The sequence below is a fragment of the Triturus cristatus genome, chromosome 4_2 (genome assembly GCF_964204655.1).
Source record: "Triturus cristatus chromosome 4_2, aTriCri1.1, whole genome shotgun sequence".
Taxonomy (NCBI): Eukaryota; Metazoa; Chordata; class Amphibia; order Caudata; family Salamandridae; genus Triturus; species Triturus cristatus.
The window spans coordinates 798,679,395-798,697,993 of NC_140586.1; the positions used below are offsets into that span (position 1 = coordinate 798,679,395).

General features: G+C 41.6%; 1 protein-coding gene across 2 annotated transcripts in view; it reads left to right on the top strand.

The window, feature by feature from the left end:
* The window catches only part of LOC146835071 (vitamin D3 hydroxylase-associated protein-like), a 338,024-nt gene that overhangs the window by 99,922 nt on the left and 219,503 nt on the right, over window positions 1-18,599 (top strand). For both annotated transcript variants that reach the window (XM_085602735.1, XM_085602736.1), the window contains one exon: window positions 4,728-4,861. In XM_085602735.1, coding sequence (XP_085458861.1) covers window positions 4,728-4,861 — 134 coding nt within the window. The remainder of the gene's footprint in view (window positions 1-4,727; window positions 4,862-18,599) is intronic.

Sequence of the window (18,599 nt, forward strand, 5' to 3'; positions counted from 1 at the left end):
TGGCACGTGCAACCATGCACACAGTGCACCATAAAGCCCCTGTCTCACCTTTTATTTTTCACGCTAACCAATTTAAAAAATGATTACACAAGAGACTGGACAAACAAAGCTTTACTAACACAACGCATTGGACAAAATTCCACAACTGTATGGAAAGAATAGTGCGATCCCAAAGAAGTACAGTGCACCACAAATGGTAGAAGGGTGCAAATGCTGGTAACAGAACTGGTCAATACATAGTGTTAGACCTGTCAGCCCTTTGGGTGGTCCCTCCTCATCATTATTTATTTTGTCCCACTTTTGCCTCAAACCCTGTTATAATTTTTCCTTTTTGGGAACCACCAGACTTTTTAGTGTTGATGCAGGGTCAGGGAGCCATTTTCCCTACCCCTGGAACTTCTGTCTGAGGGCCTGAGACACAAAATGGTGGCCACCCATTGTCACCTGTGACATCATCAGAACCCACTGGAGATTTCTAGAACCTTCCGTAACATTCTGGAACCCTGTGACAGTGAGAGGCAGTTTAGAATGTTGGGAGGCCATCTCAGAGTGGCAGTTGGCATCTGACTAGAGAGGAGAGAGGACAGAGATAGAAGGAGGTCGGAGGAGGGCAGCAGGGGTGGAAACCAGTGCTTGGAGTGGGGTCCAGAAACCCACCCTTGATGCTAGTCCCTACTGACCAAGCCCAGCCTAGAGCCCTGTGTGTTACAAAGACCAGAAGAACCATCTTAAGGCACTGGACATTTGGAACAGGCCTTAAAGAAGAAGAACAGCAAGTTCCTGACCTGTTCAGCAGTGTCCTCCTGGAGTCCTGACATCGAGAAGCCTGGAGACCTGGGGCCTGAGGTAGAGAAGCGGCGCTGACAGTAAGCAGACGTCGTACCCGGAGCCGCCAGAGGTCGAGTGAGGGCGCCGACGGAGGTCGTGGAGAGGCGCCGGAGGTCGAGTGGAGATTCACCCGAGGTCGAGGTGAGGGCGCCGACGGAGGTCGTGGAGAGGCGCCGGAGGTCGAGTCGGGAGTCACCTGAGGACGAGGTGAGGCGTCGACGGGGGAGTGAAGTCCGCCCACCGGAGTAGCCGGAAACTTAGGTGAAGCGCGCCGGAGGTCGGGAGTGGAGATCGCACTCCGGAGACACCAGGAAGTGGGGCGTCTGAGTCCCTACGACGCCGGAAGGCGACATCGAGACGAGGCCATCCAGCGACATCGAGTCGAGACCGCCCAGCGACATCGAGTCGAGACCGCCCAGCGACATCGAGTCGAGACCGCCCAGCGACATCGAGTCGAGACCGCCCAGCGACATCGAGTCGAGGCCGCCCAGCGACATCGATCCGGAGCCGCCTCACGGCGTGGACACGGTGCCGAGCAGAGCCGATCATCGTGAAAAGGGCAGTAAGTGGTAGAGGGGGCGTCTGAGGCCCCGTGGAGCCCTAAAAGACCATTCTAGGGGCTAGAGGGGTGTTAGAACCAGCCTGGGAGTGCCAGGGGTGAACTGAGACTGGAACAGTGACCTCCATAAAGGGTTGTGTAGTTTGGAGGGCCAGATCTTTAGATTACTCTTGTTCTGCCTCAGCTTAGGCCCCAGCCTTGACCAATCTAGGTGGGACACCCCCATGCCATCCAAATGACCACGAGCTGTGTATGGGCAAAGTAAGACCAAGTTACCTCATGAAAGTGATTTGATCTGTAACTGTCATTGATTGCTTTTCCTTATTTATTGGAGGTGCTTTATTTATTGTCTTCCACTAATTTATTCTTGCACTGTATTTATTGTCTGACTGTATTTATTTGCCGTCTGTATTTATTGCACATCTATTTATTCTTTGCTTAATGAGGACCGGAACCTATTTATTGAAATTCAAATGTAGCATTATTTATTTGACCTGCTCTTTTAAAGGAAAATCCTATTGTATTGTATTTATGTTATGAATCCTGCAACTAAGAGAAAATAAGATAAAGACATATATATTTTCAACTTGACTTGCATTATTTTTACGGTGTAGTGTCGTTTTTGGAACGGATGAACGCATGGTTATTGTGAGGGTGTGACGTACGCTTAACACGGTGCCTGAACCCCAACCGCTCGAGCCAAGCTACCACTGTGCTGGGAACCTGGTGACTGCTAACCCGGTTGCCCGGTTTCCAACACATAGACTAATGTTCCAGGGCGCAAGACGATTTCCAGAGCAACCTAAATACACCGTAAAGACCTCATCACTGCTTGACCTGGCTCCATTCTGTACTTGTAAACATTCAAACCTGGATGGCTCAGAATAAAATATTCTAGTGGGGTGGCATACTCAAAACTTCACAATGTACTCTAAGTCCTCGGCATTCAATGAAATGTTAAGAGAGAAGAGATAATTAATAACTCTCCTTGGATTCACAACTTATGGCGAAATCAATCTTCTTTCAATAGTATAATGTATTGCGAAATCAATCTTCTTTCAATAGTATAATACTTTACTCAATAGACTCAATGTATTATAAAAATAAAAAAAATAGGAATCAGCCTTGCTAACACGTTTTGTTCCTTACAGAAACTTTATCATGGTAAAATCTCTACACGAAGGGCCAAAAACACATATCACATGGCAGTTCCAAGACATTTGAACTATTAAAAAATCTTCATCATTCCATTGAGTCTCATCGGCATCTGTTGTTTTTCTAGAGGTGAGAACAAGTGCATGAACTGCAGGATTAGATGCGTTCACTGTAGAGGATTAAACCCGAGATGCCAGTAATGTTTTCAAGTTTATTCAGCAACGTGTGCATTTAGATAAGGGGGTACACTATTGGGCATCACTCAATCCAAACTCCTCCCACTCAAAACTACTCTACACTCCACTTATCCCAGTTTCAATTAAAGTCAGTAATGTCACTGCAAGCCTCATCTAGTTACATTGTCTTTAACCCTGGGTGAAGTACTACGCTACGCTCGCGTAATTTGCGAAGTTTGCGCTACTTCACACTACGCAAATTGCACGTAGCACAGTGCAAACACCTGTAGCGGTCATTTTTTGCTTGCTTGCGGTCCTCAACGTCAAATTGGCGACCGCGAGTGGGCAAAATGACATCCCGGCGAGACTTTTTCCTTGTTCGCGATCAGCAACATCAAGTTGCCGATTGCGAGCGTGGAAATAAACCTCCCGGCGAGATTCTAAACGCGGGGAGGTCAGGTTTCTCATTGCCAGTGGTCGCGTATGCTCGCGACCGCTCGCGATGAGAAACTACCAGTCCGCGTTGAGAAAGCTGCCGCTCGAGTAGAAATCTACTCAAGCGGCAGAAAACGGCTGCTTGCACTGTGCAAGATGCGGTTTGCACTGATTGCACAGTGCGGTCAAGCATCCGGCACTGTGCAATGAGTGCAAACAGCATTTTGCACAGTGCACTACGCAGTTTGCGTAGCTCGCGTAGTGAGAAGTGCACTTCGCGTAGCTACGCGTAGCGCCACTATGCGAACTACGCCCAGGGTTAAATTTGTCTTATGTCTAGAATAAAATTGAAACAGAGAGCTCCTGCCTACAACACAATCCAAACTAACTCTCCGAGTTACCTCTCTAATCTTCTCAAACTTGCTGGCAGCCAGAGAGGACTCCTTAGTGAAAACAAAAGTCTTCTGGAAACGTCAAGAAACAACTTACCCCCAGCCCCCCCACCCCAGGCAGTCTTCTGTCTCACAGAATGCCCTGCTCTGGACAAAGGTTGTAGGAGGCCGGCAATATGCTTTGCAGCCCAGACTGCCCCATTGTCATTCTGTATGTGGCAATCAGCCGCAAACAGAATGACAACGGGCGGGGTGGGGCTGCTCTTGTGCTCGAGGAGGAGTGCGAGGCAGCCCCATCAGGGGGCTGAGGCTTCATGCAGGGAATAGCACTGTTCCCTGCAGTGCCCAAAAGTACGGACAAAAGGCATCCATAAAAAGGATCCTCGCAGACAGCGGACGTGAGGTCCAAATTACGGACGGTCCGTGAAATTTACAGACGGTTGGTCACCCTAGTTGCACTTTGCACCAGAGAGAGCCCCGGAGCAGTTCTGGAACCGAGCACAATAAACACTGCACGCACTTTCTTTACAGTGCACAGCGGCACTCTGATATGACTCTCACCTTTATCTTAAAGATATTCATTGACCTTCGGCTGAATTGGCCCCCCCTTGAAGGGTGGGGCACCTGGAGGGTTGCGGCCCGCCTGTTCCGCAGGGGATCCAGGGGGCTGCCTTACGCCCATGACCTGGAGGGCCTGTGTGCCTGGTGTTTTCCAACAGACACACATCTTTACCTTTGGAGCTTTCCCCTTCCCTGCTGCACTCACAGGTAATCAGGCAACATGCTCACTCGGACTGCCTGAAATGCCGAATAGCTGTGTACGGGCAGACACTACCATATGAAATATTGGTTGCAAGGGACACATCACATTCTCCACCATATGCATTCTGATCGGTAACTGATTCAAATTGTCACTGACTCTTCAGACAGAGGGGTGGCCTAAGGCCAGTCTATATTTTATTTTAATGTAAATACAATTTTCTTAAACTAAAAAATCTGGCATTCAAATGAAGTTCTCTAGGCCAGACCTAAAATGTGCCACTTAGACATGAGCTAAGTAGCAAATGTTAGAATTGATGAAAGTATGTCCTTCGATGTATATTTTTACATGTTTCAGTAGTAATTTTATAATTTATTGTAGCCATTTCCAATGAACAACATGTAATGACTCCTTCTTCTTAGGGGCATGACTCAAACTGTGGCCTTGCATGTTACATCGGCATTCCAGAGTCAACTGACAGCGTGATCGTGCAGGTTTTGAAGAAACAAGGGGCCATTCCATTTGTGAAAACAAATGTCCCCCAATCCATGTTTAGGTGAGTACAAATTTACTTTTCCTGTAAATCCTGTAAAGAATGAGAACCAAAATTAGACCTAAAACAGTTTACTAACACTATATAATGACCAGACCTCGCCAGAAGGACTGTATTGAAATTGCGGAATTGGTATTGCCTGATTCCAGTCTGTCTCTTGGGATGTCAGAGCGGATTTTTACTGAGAAACAGAACTGTAAATTGTAAAGAAAAAGAAAAAAAGTCCCACAGTAATTCAGTTATTGCATCACATGAAAGACAGAGTTTTGACTCCCTGAAGTTAGTTTCAGGAGTCAGCAGAGCTGGGCACTGTCATGCTTTGTATTCAAACTTCTCAGTCCACACAAAGATATACTGTGATCACAGATTAAATAAAGAGAAAAACCTATATAAAAGTGTTTACATTTTCCAAGCACTCTAAACAACACAAAGGATATTAAAACAAGATGAAGAAAATAAGTATGACAACATAAGAATAAGACAGCATCAATTACTAGAAGATATGCTGCATTCTGTCTTCTACAAAGTCCCCCAAAAATGCCTATTGAACAAACATTATATATGAAGTATTTTTTACATGTATGCTTTGCCATTTGTATAAGATACAATGGCACTTGATAGCATGTCTTCATTAGTGCAATTTGTTTTGCATTTTATTGATCACCTATGATGAATTCAATTTTACCTAGCTCAGCAAGTATTCAAATGTATGCACTGATGCTTGCATGCAGATATTTGTAGAAGGGATTTGGGAAAAAGGGGGTGGTGATGGACAGAGTTTCTGAATGATGCAGAATACTCTTACCAAGTCAAGAGATCATGGTTTTAATCCATCACCGTTTTTTAGCTCACTGCACCATCCCAGCTCAGAACCTGGCTACATGCAAATTAGTCTGTACCTGTCCCAGTGCATGATGGGAACAGGGCAAACCAAACTACCAAGCCAATTCTTATACTGGGAAGGAAACAAGCTTCCGGGGACCGGTTTCTGGCATCACAGCCTTCGTCGGCCCGGCTTGCCTGAATCAAGATGGTGCAATGAGCAAGGGACTCACGTCTGAGCATACCCTCCCACACTGAGTGTGGATAAAATCGATTTGGGAAAAAGGGGGTGGTGATGGACAGAGTTTCTGAATGATGCAGAATACTCTTACCAAGTCAAGAGATCATGGTTTTAATCCATCACCGTTTTTTAGCTCACTGCACCATCCCAGCTCAGAACCTGGCTACATGCAAATTAGTCTGTACCTGTCCCAGTGCATGATGGGAACAGGGCAAACCAAACTACCAAGCCAATTCTTATACTGGGAAGGAAACAAGCTTCCGGGGACCGGTTTCTGGCATCACAGCCTTCGTCTGCCCGGCTTGCCTGAATCAAGATGGTGCAATGAGCAAGGGACTCACGTCTGAGCATACCCTCCCACACTGAGTGTGGATAAAATCGATTTGGGAAAAAGGGGGTGGTGATGGACAGAGTTTCTGAATGATGCAGAATACTCTTACCAAGTCAAGAGATCATGGTTTTAATCCATCACCGTTTTTTAGCTCACTGCACCATCCCAGCTCAGAACCTGGCTACATGCAAATTAGTCTGTACCTGTCCCAGTGCATGATTTGCATTTTATTGATCACCTATGATGAATTCAATTTTACCTAGCTCGGCAAGTATTCAAATGTATGCACTGATGCTTGCATGCAGATATTTGTAGAAGGTTCATAACACACGATATGGCCATATGGCCATAGAACAGCTACTGGTGCTTTATAATAAGATGTCATGCGTAGGTTGCATAATCTGTTTTTGCATAATTAAACAACATTTAGGGTAAATTATACGAAGTTCCGTGAACTGGAAATCAAATACTTAGTACTATATTTCAGCATTAAATGCCCCCTAGCATTTTTTGGCACCAAAAAAAATTGAAAAAAACACAATTGATGCAAACAACAACTGTTTGCACACTGCATGTTTGCATTGTTCCCCTGCACCTGTGCTATAATTTTACCCCAATCAATGGTGTAGTTCTGTGATGTGGAAGAATTACATAATTTCAGGAATTTCATTTCACACGAAATTCCCAAAACTACGCCGATTTAATTTAAATTTCACCTGGACATAATCAGCCTATAAACCTTAACCATCAGAATAATGGTAAATAATTATGGTCATTTCGGTGTTCATATAAACCAAATAAATATCAAAATAACACAAAACAATTTACCTCATGCATCCCCTCCTCTAAGGAGAGGAAAGGCAAGGAACTGTACCTAATTTGGGTTCCTCCTTTTTCCAAAATCGTGTCAATGAAAGGCTGGAGGGCCTTGAAGTGTTATTCACCATAGATAGTTCTCCTGCTAGCCAAATGGAAAAGTCCTCTTTGAAATGTTTGTTATTTTTGTTAGCATGACTAACGTCAACCTGTTGCTAAAAGATGTGCACTCTATTACCTAGCATGATCATTCAGAACGTTCATTTTCTAGGCTCTACATCCTCAAAAGAGTTAGTGCCTCTCATGTTGGCATACAATTAGGGCTGGTTTGTATGTTACATATGCATTATCAGGAAAACCCTGCAACGTACGACAAGGGCCATCTTTTTTTGTTTTTCACAACCAATGTCTTTGTGAATTTGTAAAAAAATAAAAGAATGCACAGTGGCTGAAAAAACACATGATAACCGTCAGCATTCTGTTCTTCTAAAAGGCATCCAGTGCATAGGCTAATGCTCTCTCAGAATCGAGATTCCCATAAGCCAGTCAGGGATCTCAAAATATTGTGGCAGTCCTTTTCCAAGGGGCACAGCCAGGTTCTCTTCCAAATTTGCAGCCTGGCAGGCCCACTCGAAAGAGTCTAAATAACCCTGTTAGCCTTCAATTCTACTCTGGATTATTCCTTAATCTTCCTCCCCTCTCCAGTCATAGATACATTCCCATTTACATATTGTTAAGGTTTGTACCAGTTGACTGATAATTAAGTCACGCAGTTTTCTCGCAGTGATGTCAGCAGTCTGTATTCCTCGAAGGGGCCGAGTTCTAGCAGTGAAGTTAGTGGTGCCTATTCAGACTGGAACAAAATTGAAGAGAAGTCTCAGGCAGTGATTAAACAGAAGAGCAGCAGCAGTCAGGGATTTTTTCGCACTTTCATCCAAAAAGTGCGTGACAAGAGCCCATAAATGCAGTCGTTTTGTGGCAAGTGAAATTGAATGAACAAGAGTCGTGTCTAATCTATGGTTATGCCAAATAGCATACCAACAGGCGAGGTACGATATTTTGGAGGTATCTTTCCAGTTCTTTGTTATCTGCTGAAAAGCAACGGCTAATAATAGACAAATGATTTGGGGTCTTGAGTGACTGCAATGCCAGGCAGGAGACAAGCTACCTAAGAAAACATTATAAAAGGATAAGGGAATTTTGGTTTTGAAAATTATATTAATTTTAGACCAAACCTGTTCCCAAAACTTAAAAACATTCGGGCATGTGATTAGCATGTGATTCAAGTCTGCAGAATCGTGAGAGCATGGCCAACATGAACTAGGAGTATTGGCAGGTATCCTATGTAGATGCGCTGGATTAAAAAGCAGTCTGTTATTGATGAAAACAATTGTTTGAGTGGTGTTCACTGCTCTAGAGGATTTTCTAAATGTTAACCATATTTTGTTCCAAAAGGAACTGGATCAAACAAAGCCCAGGTCTGTCTCCCAAGAGATTTCTATTTTAGACTTATCTCTGTTTAGGGGTGGTTGTGTTAAGCGAGAGTAGATGGTAGAGGCCTTCGGATGTATTTGAAGAAATATGTTCCAAGTGTTGTGAGAGGTGGGAGATAAAGAGGGTGTATGTGAGAGTTGAGCATATGTATCGGAAATCGCAATTTGCAAGGTTTAAAATTTGTGTTTGAAGAAGTTCGGTAAATGGTACAATTTCTGTGCTTGTGAAAATTGGAGGGGTATGCCTTGATCATATAACTGGTATACCCATATTAGGCCTTTGTTTCTCCAAGTTTTCCAATATATCGGTTTATTTTTAATTAATACCCGATTGTTGTGTCAAATTGTAGAGTTAAGAAAAGTATTCATATCATTTGGGATTTGAGGAAGGGTTGCAGTAATTTACATGAATGTTTAATTACTGGTGTGAGGCTGTTTTGAGGCTTGCGAGTAAAAGAAAGATATTCTTGAAATGAGAAAGGTTCCATGAATGAAGCTTCAATGTCAACCCATAATGGTCTGTTAGATGTATGGTCAAATATCCAATGTGATAACTGCTTCAATTGAAATGCTTTATGATAATTGGAAAAGTGGGGAAAATTAACGCCTCCTTCCGATTTTGGTCTTGTTAGTTTTTGTAGTGCCATCCTTGGTTTCTTATTGTTCCATAGAAATGTTGTCAGTATAGAATTAATCTTGTGAAAGTGTTTAGCTGGAATAGGTAATGGTATATTGGAGATGATATAAAGAACTACAGGGGTGAGCATCATTTTGATGGTGTCTGAATGGCCCCACCAGGAAGATGAAGTGGATGCCACCTTGCAGTGAGTGTTTTCAGTTTATTTATACATTCGTCTAAGTTGAGAGAGATAGATGTGGCTATGGAGGGAGAAAAGCAGAGACCAAGATATTTTATATGTTTGGAATTCCATTTAAAATTGGAAATCTGAAAATCTTCCTTAAACGTACATTTGATTAAGGGCATGATCTCACATTTGTCAGTATTTAACTTATACCCTGATACTAAACCATAAGCTTCAACCTCTTTTAGAAAAGCAGGAAGCGAGGATTGTTGGTTAGAGAGAAAAACGGAAATATCGTCAGCATAGGTTGCTAATTTTATGTGTTGAGTTTCGGATGAAAAACCTGTGATGGATTGATTCTGTCTTAAACGAGAAAGAAAAGGTTCTAACGCTAGATTAAAAAGAAAAGGGGATAGAGGGCATCCCTGACGTACACCTCTGTGAAGAATGAAATAGGGAGATACAAGACCATTGGCGGAAATGGCTGCCTTAGGCTCTGAATACAATAAAGCAATCGGGGATATAATGTTTGGGCCAAAGCCGAACCATTTGAGAGCCTGGAAGATAAATTGCCATGAGACTCTATCGAAGGCTTTCTCCGTGCCAAGGGCAATTGCAGCAAGTGAATCTGAGTGATGAGACATCTTAGATAAAATGCTAAAGAACAATCTTGTGTTGTCTGTGATGCTATGATCTTTAACAAAGCCTGATTGCTCCTTACCAAGCAATGAGGGAAGAATCGGTTCTAATCGTATTGCTAGTGCTTTTGAAAAAATCTTATAATCCACATTGACTAACAAGATGGGTCTATAGTTTTTGTAATATCTAGAGTCTTTACCATCTTTCGGTATTAAACATATGAATGCCTCTAGAAAGGAACCTGATGAATTGCAAGATGAAGTGAAGGAAGAGATGAGAGAGTGTAAGTATGGAATAAGCAATTGGGTGAAGTGTAAGAAAAAGTTCACTGTAAAACCGTCAGGACCTGGGGTTTTATCCTTTTTGAGAGTTTTAAGTGCAGCAATTAATCCATCTCGTGCAATGTCAGATTCTAAAGTATCCACATGGGGAAAGGAATTATCATGTTTCTGGTTAGTGGAAAAATATTGAAGAATAGCTGTATCCGAAGATATGGTTTCTGGTTTGTATAGTGATTCGTTGAAATAGACAAATTCCTGAAGAATTTCGGAGTCTTTATACTTTGGTGTTTGATTATCATCTATAATGGAATCAATGTGAAGCCTGTTTTCCTTAATCTTAAGATAATTGGCCAATAATTTTCCCAATTTATTTTGACCACCTTAGTCTTTCGCGCTCGTTTTCAATAAAAATAAAGAGGTGCTCTCAGTGGAGGATTTATTAAAAGCAATCTTTGCATTTATAAGATCTTCCAAAGAGGTCTTTGTTTTAGAGGTGTAAAATGCGTGTTCTAGTGTTTTGATTTTAGTGAGAAGGGTGTTGTGAATTATCTTAAAAGATTTGCGTTTGTTGGAGGAGTACCTCATGATGAAATCTCGGGCGGTCGCTTTAAAGGCATCCCAGATTGTAGAAAATGGAAGCTCTCCAGTTTGATCATTTAGAAAAAATTAATGAACAAAAGTAGTAAAAGAGGCATCAAAGTTCGGATCAAGAAGTAGGGAGTTGTTGAAACGCCATCTTTTCGGGTATGTGGATTGTTGGAGAATATCTAGCTGGATCATGACGGGAGCATGATCAGAAATGAGGAAGGGCCCCATATCTGCTAAGAGCAAAGATTGGGAGACATTACATGTGATGAAGATATGATCAATTCTGGATTGTGTCTGATGTGGTGGGGAAAAAAAGGAGTATTCTCTTAAAGTTGGATTACAGAGTCTCCAGGCATCAATCAAGTTCTTCTGTTCTATGGTTCGTAAAAAAGCTTTATGGGTTTGTTTGGGATAAAGGAGACCTTTGAGTTGCGGTTGAGAAAGAGATCCATTACTTGGTTGCAGTCACCTGAGAAAATAAGGTTTTCTGTGGGATGTTGTAAGAGGAATGTGGAGAAGTGGGTCCAAAAAGAAATATCTCCATTGGTTGGTGCATATATGTTAAGTAAGGTTATGGGAGTTTTCCCTATCAGGAGATCGGTAAACACCCGTCTACCTTAATTGTCTGAGTCTTGAGAGAGGAGTTTGACATTAATTGCTTTATGACATAAAGTTATGACACCATTTATTTTACCATCACCTGGTGAGAAGAAGAACCGTGCATCACAAAAAATATTTCCAAATAGAAAATGCAATAAAGTACAAAGTTAAACATTATGAAAAAACATTCAATGAGTATATGAGTACCATATAAAACAAATATTAAATATGAGAAGAAGAACTGTAAGAACTTTAGAATATATGTTATAATATGAACACATTCAAAGATAATATCAATTAGTAGAGCCTTTCGAACAAGTTTACAATAAAAATGAAAAACTGAGATGTACAGAACAAGAACAATAACAACCAATAAAACCAGCCAAACATTTTTTATAATAAGTACGAAGATATGAAAGAACAAGTCTGTGTGTGTTGAAGTGAAAAAATAAAGGAAGAAAGAAAAGTAGAGATAATAAAATAAAATAATATATAACATGTATTTAGAGGGAGGAGACAGAAGAATTGCATAAGAGGGACAGCATAGAATGAGATTCAATAAAAAAAGAAAGATTCTACCTACATAAAATCCAAAACATGTAAGGAAAGGGGAGGGAGGAGGCCATATGGAAGGATGACACGTCTAGACACAGCAAGGTCGGGTACGGAGATTCCAGGAGGAAACGTCAAGATAGACGGATACATCAAACAAGCGGGGGTGGAAACCCGTACAGGAACTCGTAAAGAAAAGATATGCTAATGGTCATCAAAAAGCATTACTTAATAAAAAGAATCCTTAAAACCCTAAAATAGAAGCTAGAGAGACGTAATCTGAAAAAAAGAATAATGGTTAAGATACGGCAAGACAAGTGAACGAGTATAGTATACTAATGCTTAAACAGAAGTCTTATAATAGACATGTAGAATCAAGAAAAGTGAAAAGGTCAGACAATGAGTCTAAAATGGAATCTTTTGAAGCGTGCACTGGAAATATCAATTTTTTCTGGGCAGTGTGCGTTGAGAAAACTTTGTAGCTTCACTGGATTTTCGTATGTAACAGCATTATTATTGAAAGTGACTTTGAAGAGGCATGGATCAAATAAGCCAAACCTAGCTCCAATTGATTGCAGGGCGGGTCTCAATGCTAAAAACTCTTTACGCCTGTCTGCTGTAGGTTTCGCAGAGTCTTGAGGGAAGTAGAGCTGGGATCCTGAAGAGGAGATACGCTTGATGGACCTAGCCACTGATAACACCTTGAGGAGATCCGTGTATTCCAGGAAGTATAATATAATTCCTCTTGGTTTCCTCATACTTGGGGACGATGAATGTTGAGGACCTAATCGGTGCGCACGTTGAATATTGAGAGGGGTATCTTCAGGCAGGTGCAGAACTGTTGGCAAGAATGTCTTGAAGAAAGTGATAGGGTCCAAACCTCCAGATCCCTCCGGTAGACCATAAATACGAAGATTATTTTGGCGGTTTCTATTTTCAAGGTTTTCGACTTGCTTCTGTAAGGAAGTGATCTGTGAATAGAAATTTTCAACTTTGGCTTTGGATGGGCCCATAGCTTCCACATTGAGTTCTACGTTGGAGATTCGTTCTTCCATTTTTGACCAACTTTCCATCAAGAGTTGTAATTTAGAATTTGTTTCTTCAACAATAGGACATTAAGCTCGGATTTCTTCTAAGAGCAGATCCATGGATACAGAAGTTGTTTGTTTTGGCGAGGAAGGAGGATATTTTTTCAGCCTTTTTGATGTTGCTTTATTAGTTGCAGAAGAAGTACTTGTGGAGGCTGTCAAGGATGAAGAAATCAATTTGGGAGATGAGTTTGCATTTTCATCCATTTGAATGGGAGTAGTGCGCAGTTTTGATCGGACAATGAAAGTGCGACTAGTATAACCCAGCACCGATTGTATTTTCTTCAGTCTGCCCATACACCACTAAGACGGGTATGAATGCTTAAAATGTTACGTGAGATTTCAAGAAGACAGCCCTGTTTAAACTGTATTCACCTTATTAAGAGTGCTGAGTCTATCAAGTGGTAACATAGGGCAATTTGTTGGGTTAAGAGTCAGTCCAAATATAATATAATAGTCCAAAAATGGAAGCCATAAAAGTCGCAGAAAACACATAAGTTTAGGGAAAAAGAGCAGAAAAAACCTGAGGAAAAATGCTTCTTTACAGTATGTTGAGCAGATATAGAAGGATAATGTTCCCAGGAAATAATGGCAGAATTGACTATATAATATAGTCTCACATTTGATACGTGTGCAAGAAGAAATGTACCTCAAAACGTAGGAGATGATTATATAATTGTAGGCTACGCAGTAGGTAAATGCGTAGCGAGTTGTAAGGAATGCCTCGAGGAGAGAAAATAAAACGGCACTTCTCAATACCTCTGTAGTGTTCACACTGAACTGGTATCAAGCAAGCGCTGAGTAAAAATGCGTCGTGTCTGAAGATAGGCAGGAGCTGAGTTATTTATGCTATATAATTTTCCTCACCGCTCTGATAGGATTTGAGGAGCGACTTAGAATACAGGAATATCCATTACTTCTGTAGTTTACACCAAAAGAAAAGAAAACGCTGTGTCTGAGAACAGAAAACAAGCGTGAGCCAAGTTATTTAAGAGCCGTTATTTTCCTCACCGCTCCGATAGAAAATACAAAATGGCAGGCGTCATCTCTGTCACTGTAAGATTAATGGAGCCTAGTCAGCGAGAACCAAGTGTGTCCACATACAGCTTAAATCCTCGTCATCTTTGGAGGTTCCGACGGCTGTTCTTTTGGTTTGAGGGAGTTCCGTTTCAAATTTCAGCACGAAAACTTCCCGGTTTCTCCTCTGACGCGAAGCAGGTCACGGAGACAATGCCATCTTCACCGGGCGCTAGCTACGCCCCCCAGAAACATCCATTTTACAATGACCGCTTGTGCGGCAGGCAGCAAAGGCCCATTTCCCATGAAGCCATTGTAAAATGGATGTCTTTAAATATCCTTGCACTGTGTGGCAGGTACCAGACCTCATCATGGAAGCCACTGAGGGACGGAAAGGCAGACATGGAAAGGCTGGTGAAAGTGACATCATAATCCTGACGGCAGAGCTGGGGCTGGCTCCGCCATCATTATGGTATTATATGTGTTTCCGATGGGCTCCTTGAGCCCATTGATAGCGCAATGGATGGTCCCTCTGAACAATGCCTTAGCCCGTGCATTGTAATGTGGTGGATGAATCGCAATGCCAGTTGTTGGGCGGACTACAACTGACGGTCGGTCGGTTGCGGTTTGCTTGACATCGTAATCAGGCCCCATTTTTCTAACACTAGTCTCAAGGGTCATGAATGCCTACTACTAGGTTAAATCCTTTCAGAGTACCTTCAAGTAATATATACGATTTTGATATTTGATACTATTTGATGTCATATTCACAATGATACTCAATAAACTTCTCTCCTTCTTATTTACTTTCAACCAGCTTAATGTATCACCTCTCAGCAATGCCCTTCTCAAGGCATACTGTCTTTTGAAGTGGAACATGTCAACGAAGTTACTAACTCCAACTTACCCACTATTAACTCTTCAGTGTTTTTTTAATACAGCGAGCTCCTACCTGTTTCCTGAAATCACAGCTTTGAAACCACTGCCAATATTGTCTCCTATTTCAAAGCTTACAACCAACCATTAATCCACCAAAGCATGTCCTCCTTTACAATATCATCATTTATTGCTGTTGTGCCTTCATCACTGCCAAATACTCATAAATACCCCTATGTCTTGGTATGCCAATTACTCCCTAGCCTCTCCAGGCAATACAGTATTTGCTGTTAAATTCATTTGCATCCTACTTTACATTCATTTTGTCAATCCACATATGTCTATTTTCCCAATGTCTGTCTTTTCTCTGTGATTATGCGCACACATACTTAATAAACTCACCGAAAACACGCTGAACCATTCTTCTTACTTTCCTTTTGACTCACACAAAACCCCTACCTATTCTGTCTGCTTTAGTGCATCACCTACCCATTTGATCCTATTATTACGTTCTCCTATGGCTGCTTGCTTCTCCAAATTGTACGTCTCCTTATGGTACAGTAAGACATTTCAGGCTTTATAATTTCTTTTAGTGATATTTATGAAGTTTTGGAGCCCCTGTGCTGACTTCGCTGACGTAGGACCTTTCCCTAACTCAACTGTTATTCCATATTCAAGTTTCTTGAGTTAGACTCTTGAAGGGCTATGCTTCTTTTGCCCTGGACCTTAAAATGGTTACCCCTTAAAGACTGACATCTTCTGCCTAGGCTTTCTCCTTTGCAATCTTTAGATGCTTTTTTTAATTTGGGGACGTTCCTTTATGGAAATGATACTTCCTCTGCTCTGCATTTTGTACCCTGCAATGACTTACATTGCCATCTATCTGTTGTATGCTGGTGGATTACCTATATTAAATCTATGTTTAGCTGACAAATTATTTACTAATGAGCTAAAGCATGTAACTTTGACTTATTTGCTAATAAACCTTAATGGTTTTTAACTCATCCTCTCTATCATTCTGGTGGAGCTAGATGGGTTTCACTGTAATTTGGCTTGTTAGTTCCCAGAATGGGATCCACAGTAGCAGCTGGTATCAAGGAAATTGGTGAGGCAGTGTGGGGCAACATTAAAAAAAAAAACTTACCTGCTGCCAGCTGCCTTGCCACTCTTCTACTCCTCTGCTAGGGCATAGGCTGAGACTCAGAGAATCCCCTAAAGCCAATCCACATGCTTCTTACATGCTGGGAATACTATTCCAAGCATGGGAGAAGCGTTGGGATTGGCCTGAGCGGGCTGGTATTGCGCTCCTAAAGAGTCTAGGAGCCTGTGCATGCTTTCATCCACGTGGCAACGCAACTCGGATTGGAGAGATATCAGTATGCATGTCAGTTAGACCGTCCTAATACAGCCGGTCAAACCGACATGTGCACTTGCAGCAGTGCCCACCACTTCCCCTCCATGCTTTCTGCAGTGCTGACGTGAGGACGGCCCTGCACCCAAGACTCCGTTCCAAGAAGAAAAATAAAATAAAACAGTTTTATTATCATTTTATTTTTCAAATTTGCATCTGCTGGCAAAGGGGTGATGCTCCTCTGCCATAACGGAGAAGGCGCAGCCACTATTTTTAGTCCACTCAGCTCAACAGTAAGGAAAGTGTTGGACTTAGGAGGGGTAAGATTCGCTATTCCCACTCCAGTCTCATTATACATAATTAAACTCCAATTAATAAATTACATCTAAATATAAATTACCATACAAATATGGTATATTTTCATTTTCTTACCAACCTACTCACCTGACAAATATTACAGCATTAAAAATAAATGTTTAATAAACATATAAAAAAATGAAATCCATATTAAAATAAATAAAAAGTTATAACAATTACATAATAATAAATAAATTAGATACTATATATAACGAATCAAAGAATTTTTTTTTTTTACAAAAAAAGTATTAGATTAAAATACATTTAAATGAATTCAACTACCCAATCTTTTCCACTACAACCCTAGAAGATCACAAATAAAATATTATTGAATAAATCAGCAATAAACACTTTAATAAATTAACAATAAGTTAAATAACTAACTAACAATTAAAACTTCATTAACAATATTTTACAATTGTGTATCCATTCCATTCCATTTCCAAGCTTTATTTCGGTCATTATAGACCATAAAAGCAAAAGATAAAATACATACATAACTGGATTTGGGTGGAAAGAAAATCATCTTTAAACATTACAAAATGTGACCAAATACAATAAATGATCAAATTTCATAGCAGTTAAGAAAAAAAATTAAATTTAAAAAAAGGTTAAAACAGTGATTTCATAAGTTAATATGGTTAAAACAGTAGGAAATAGAGAAGGGACATTTAACATGTGTGGGGGGAATTTAAAAGCTTGCGGCGTCTATGCCACATGGAGTTGATGAAACGGGACACAGCAAAAACAATCGGAGGATAAGTGTCAGTTCTCAAAACTCTAAAGGCCTCCAGGCACTGTCTGTACCCCAGGTTCCTACATAATGGTAAGAGCCAATACCTCCTGGCTGCATTATAGCCAGGACAAAAGAAGAAAACATGAATGGCTGACTCTTCTTGACTGTTACAAGCAGGACATCCAACAGGAGAAGCTTTTGACCATTTGCTAGTAAATGCATGAACCGACAGGCAACCCAATCTAAACTGGGCATAAGGTTTGCTTGCCATGAATGGATGAACAACATCAAGGAAGGCCTCAAATAAATACTGGTCTTAAAAATTGAGGAAGTCAGAGGTTAGACGGCCTGGTGTTGTGCTCCCTTGGATTTCAGCCAATCTAGCAGTCTGTAAGCTTTAACTAGTTCAAGCCGCAATATTGTCGGGAACACTTCCTCAGGGTGGGTCCATAGGTTCGCCCGCCCTAGTCTGAAGCATAGGTCTTTTATGTGTACCAACCAGGATAGTTTTCCCACCCCTGGGAGCCCCAAAATCGCCTTGATTTCAGACTGGTAGGCTATTAATTCAAGGGTCACCAACAGTCGCGCCAAAAAGTCAAGGAATGTAGTCCAATCTCCTCGTCTATGGGTCTAATCCCGAGGTCCATACGTAGGGGATAAGAGGAGTGCTTGGCGGTAGACCCAAGAGCTGCCTCATAAACTTGTTCTCAGTTTTAACCAGTCCACCTGCAGGACGATGAACCCAAAGTTCTGCCCCATACATTATAGCACTCCTGATTTGGACTTTGTAAATCTTGGTCAGGGGACCCGGTTGTCTAGATGTTGAGTTCCTATATAATTTTACTATTCCCCCAGCCATCTGTGCGAGCCTTAAGCCTGCCTTTTCTTGCTGCGGCCCCATCCAAAAGTTTCTGTCAGCGGAACACCCAGGTAATCAAAGACAGCTACCCTCTCTAGCTGGATACCATTTAGGGTTGGATTTGGGCAAGATGTTTTACTGGGATTAAAAACCATTTACTTGGTGTTTAATGTGTTGATCTCTAGCCCCCTGTCTTTGCAAAATAAAGAGAAGATGTCAAGGGTCCTTTGCATGGCCATGGGCAACTTGGATAGTAACAAAGTGTTGTCCGCAAACATCATTGCTGGGAGC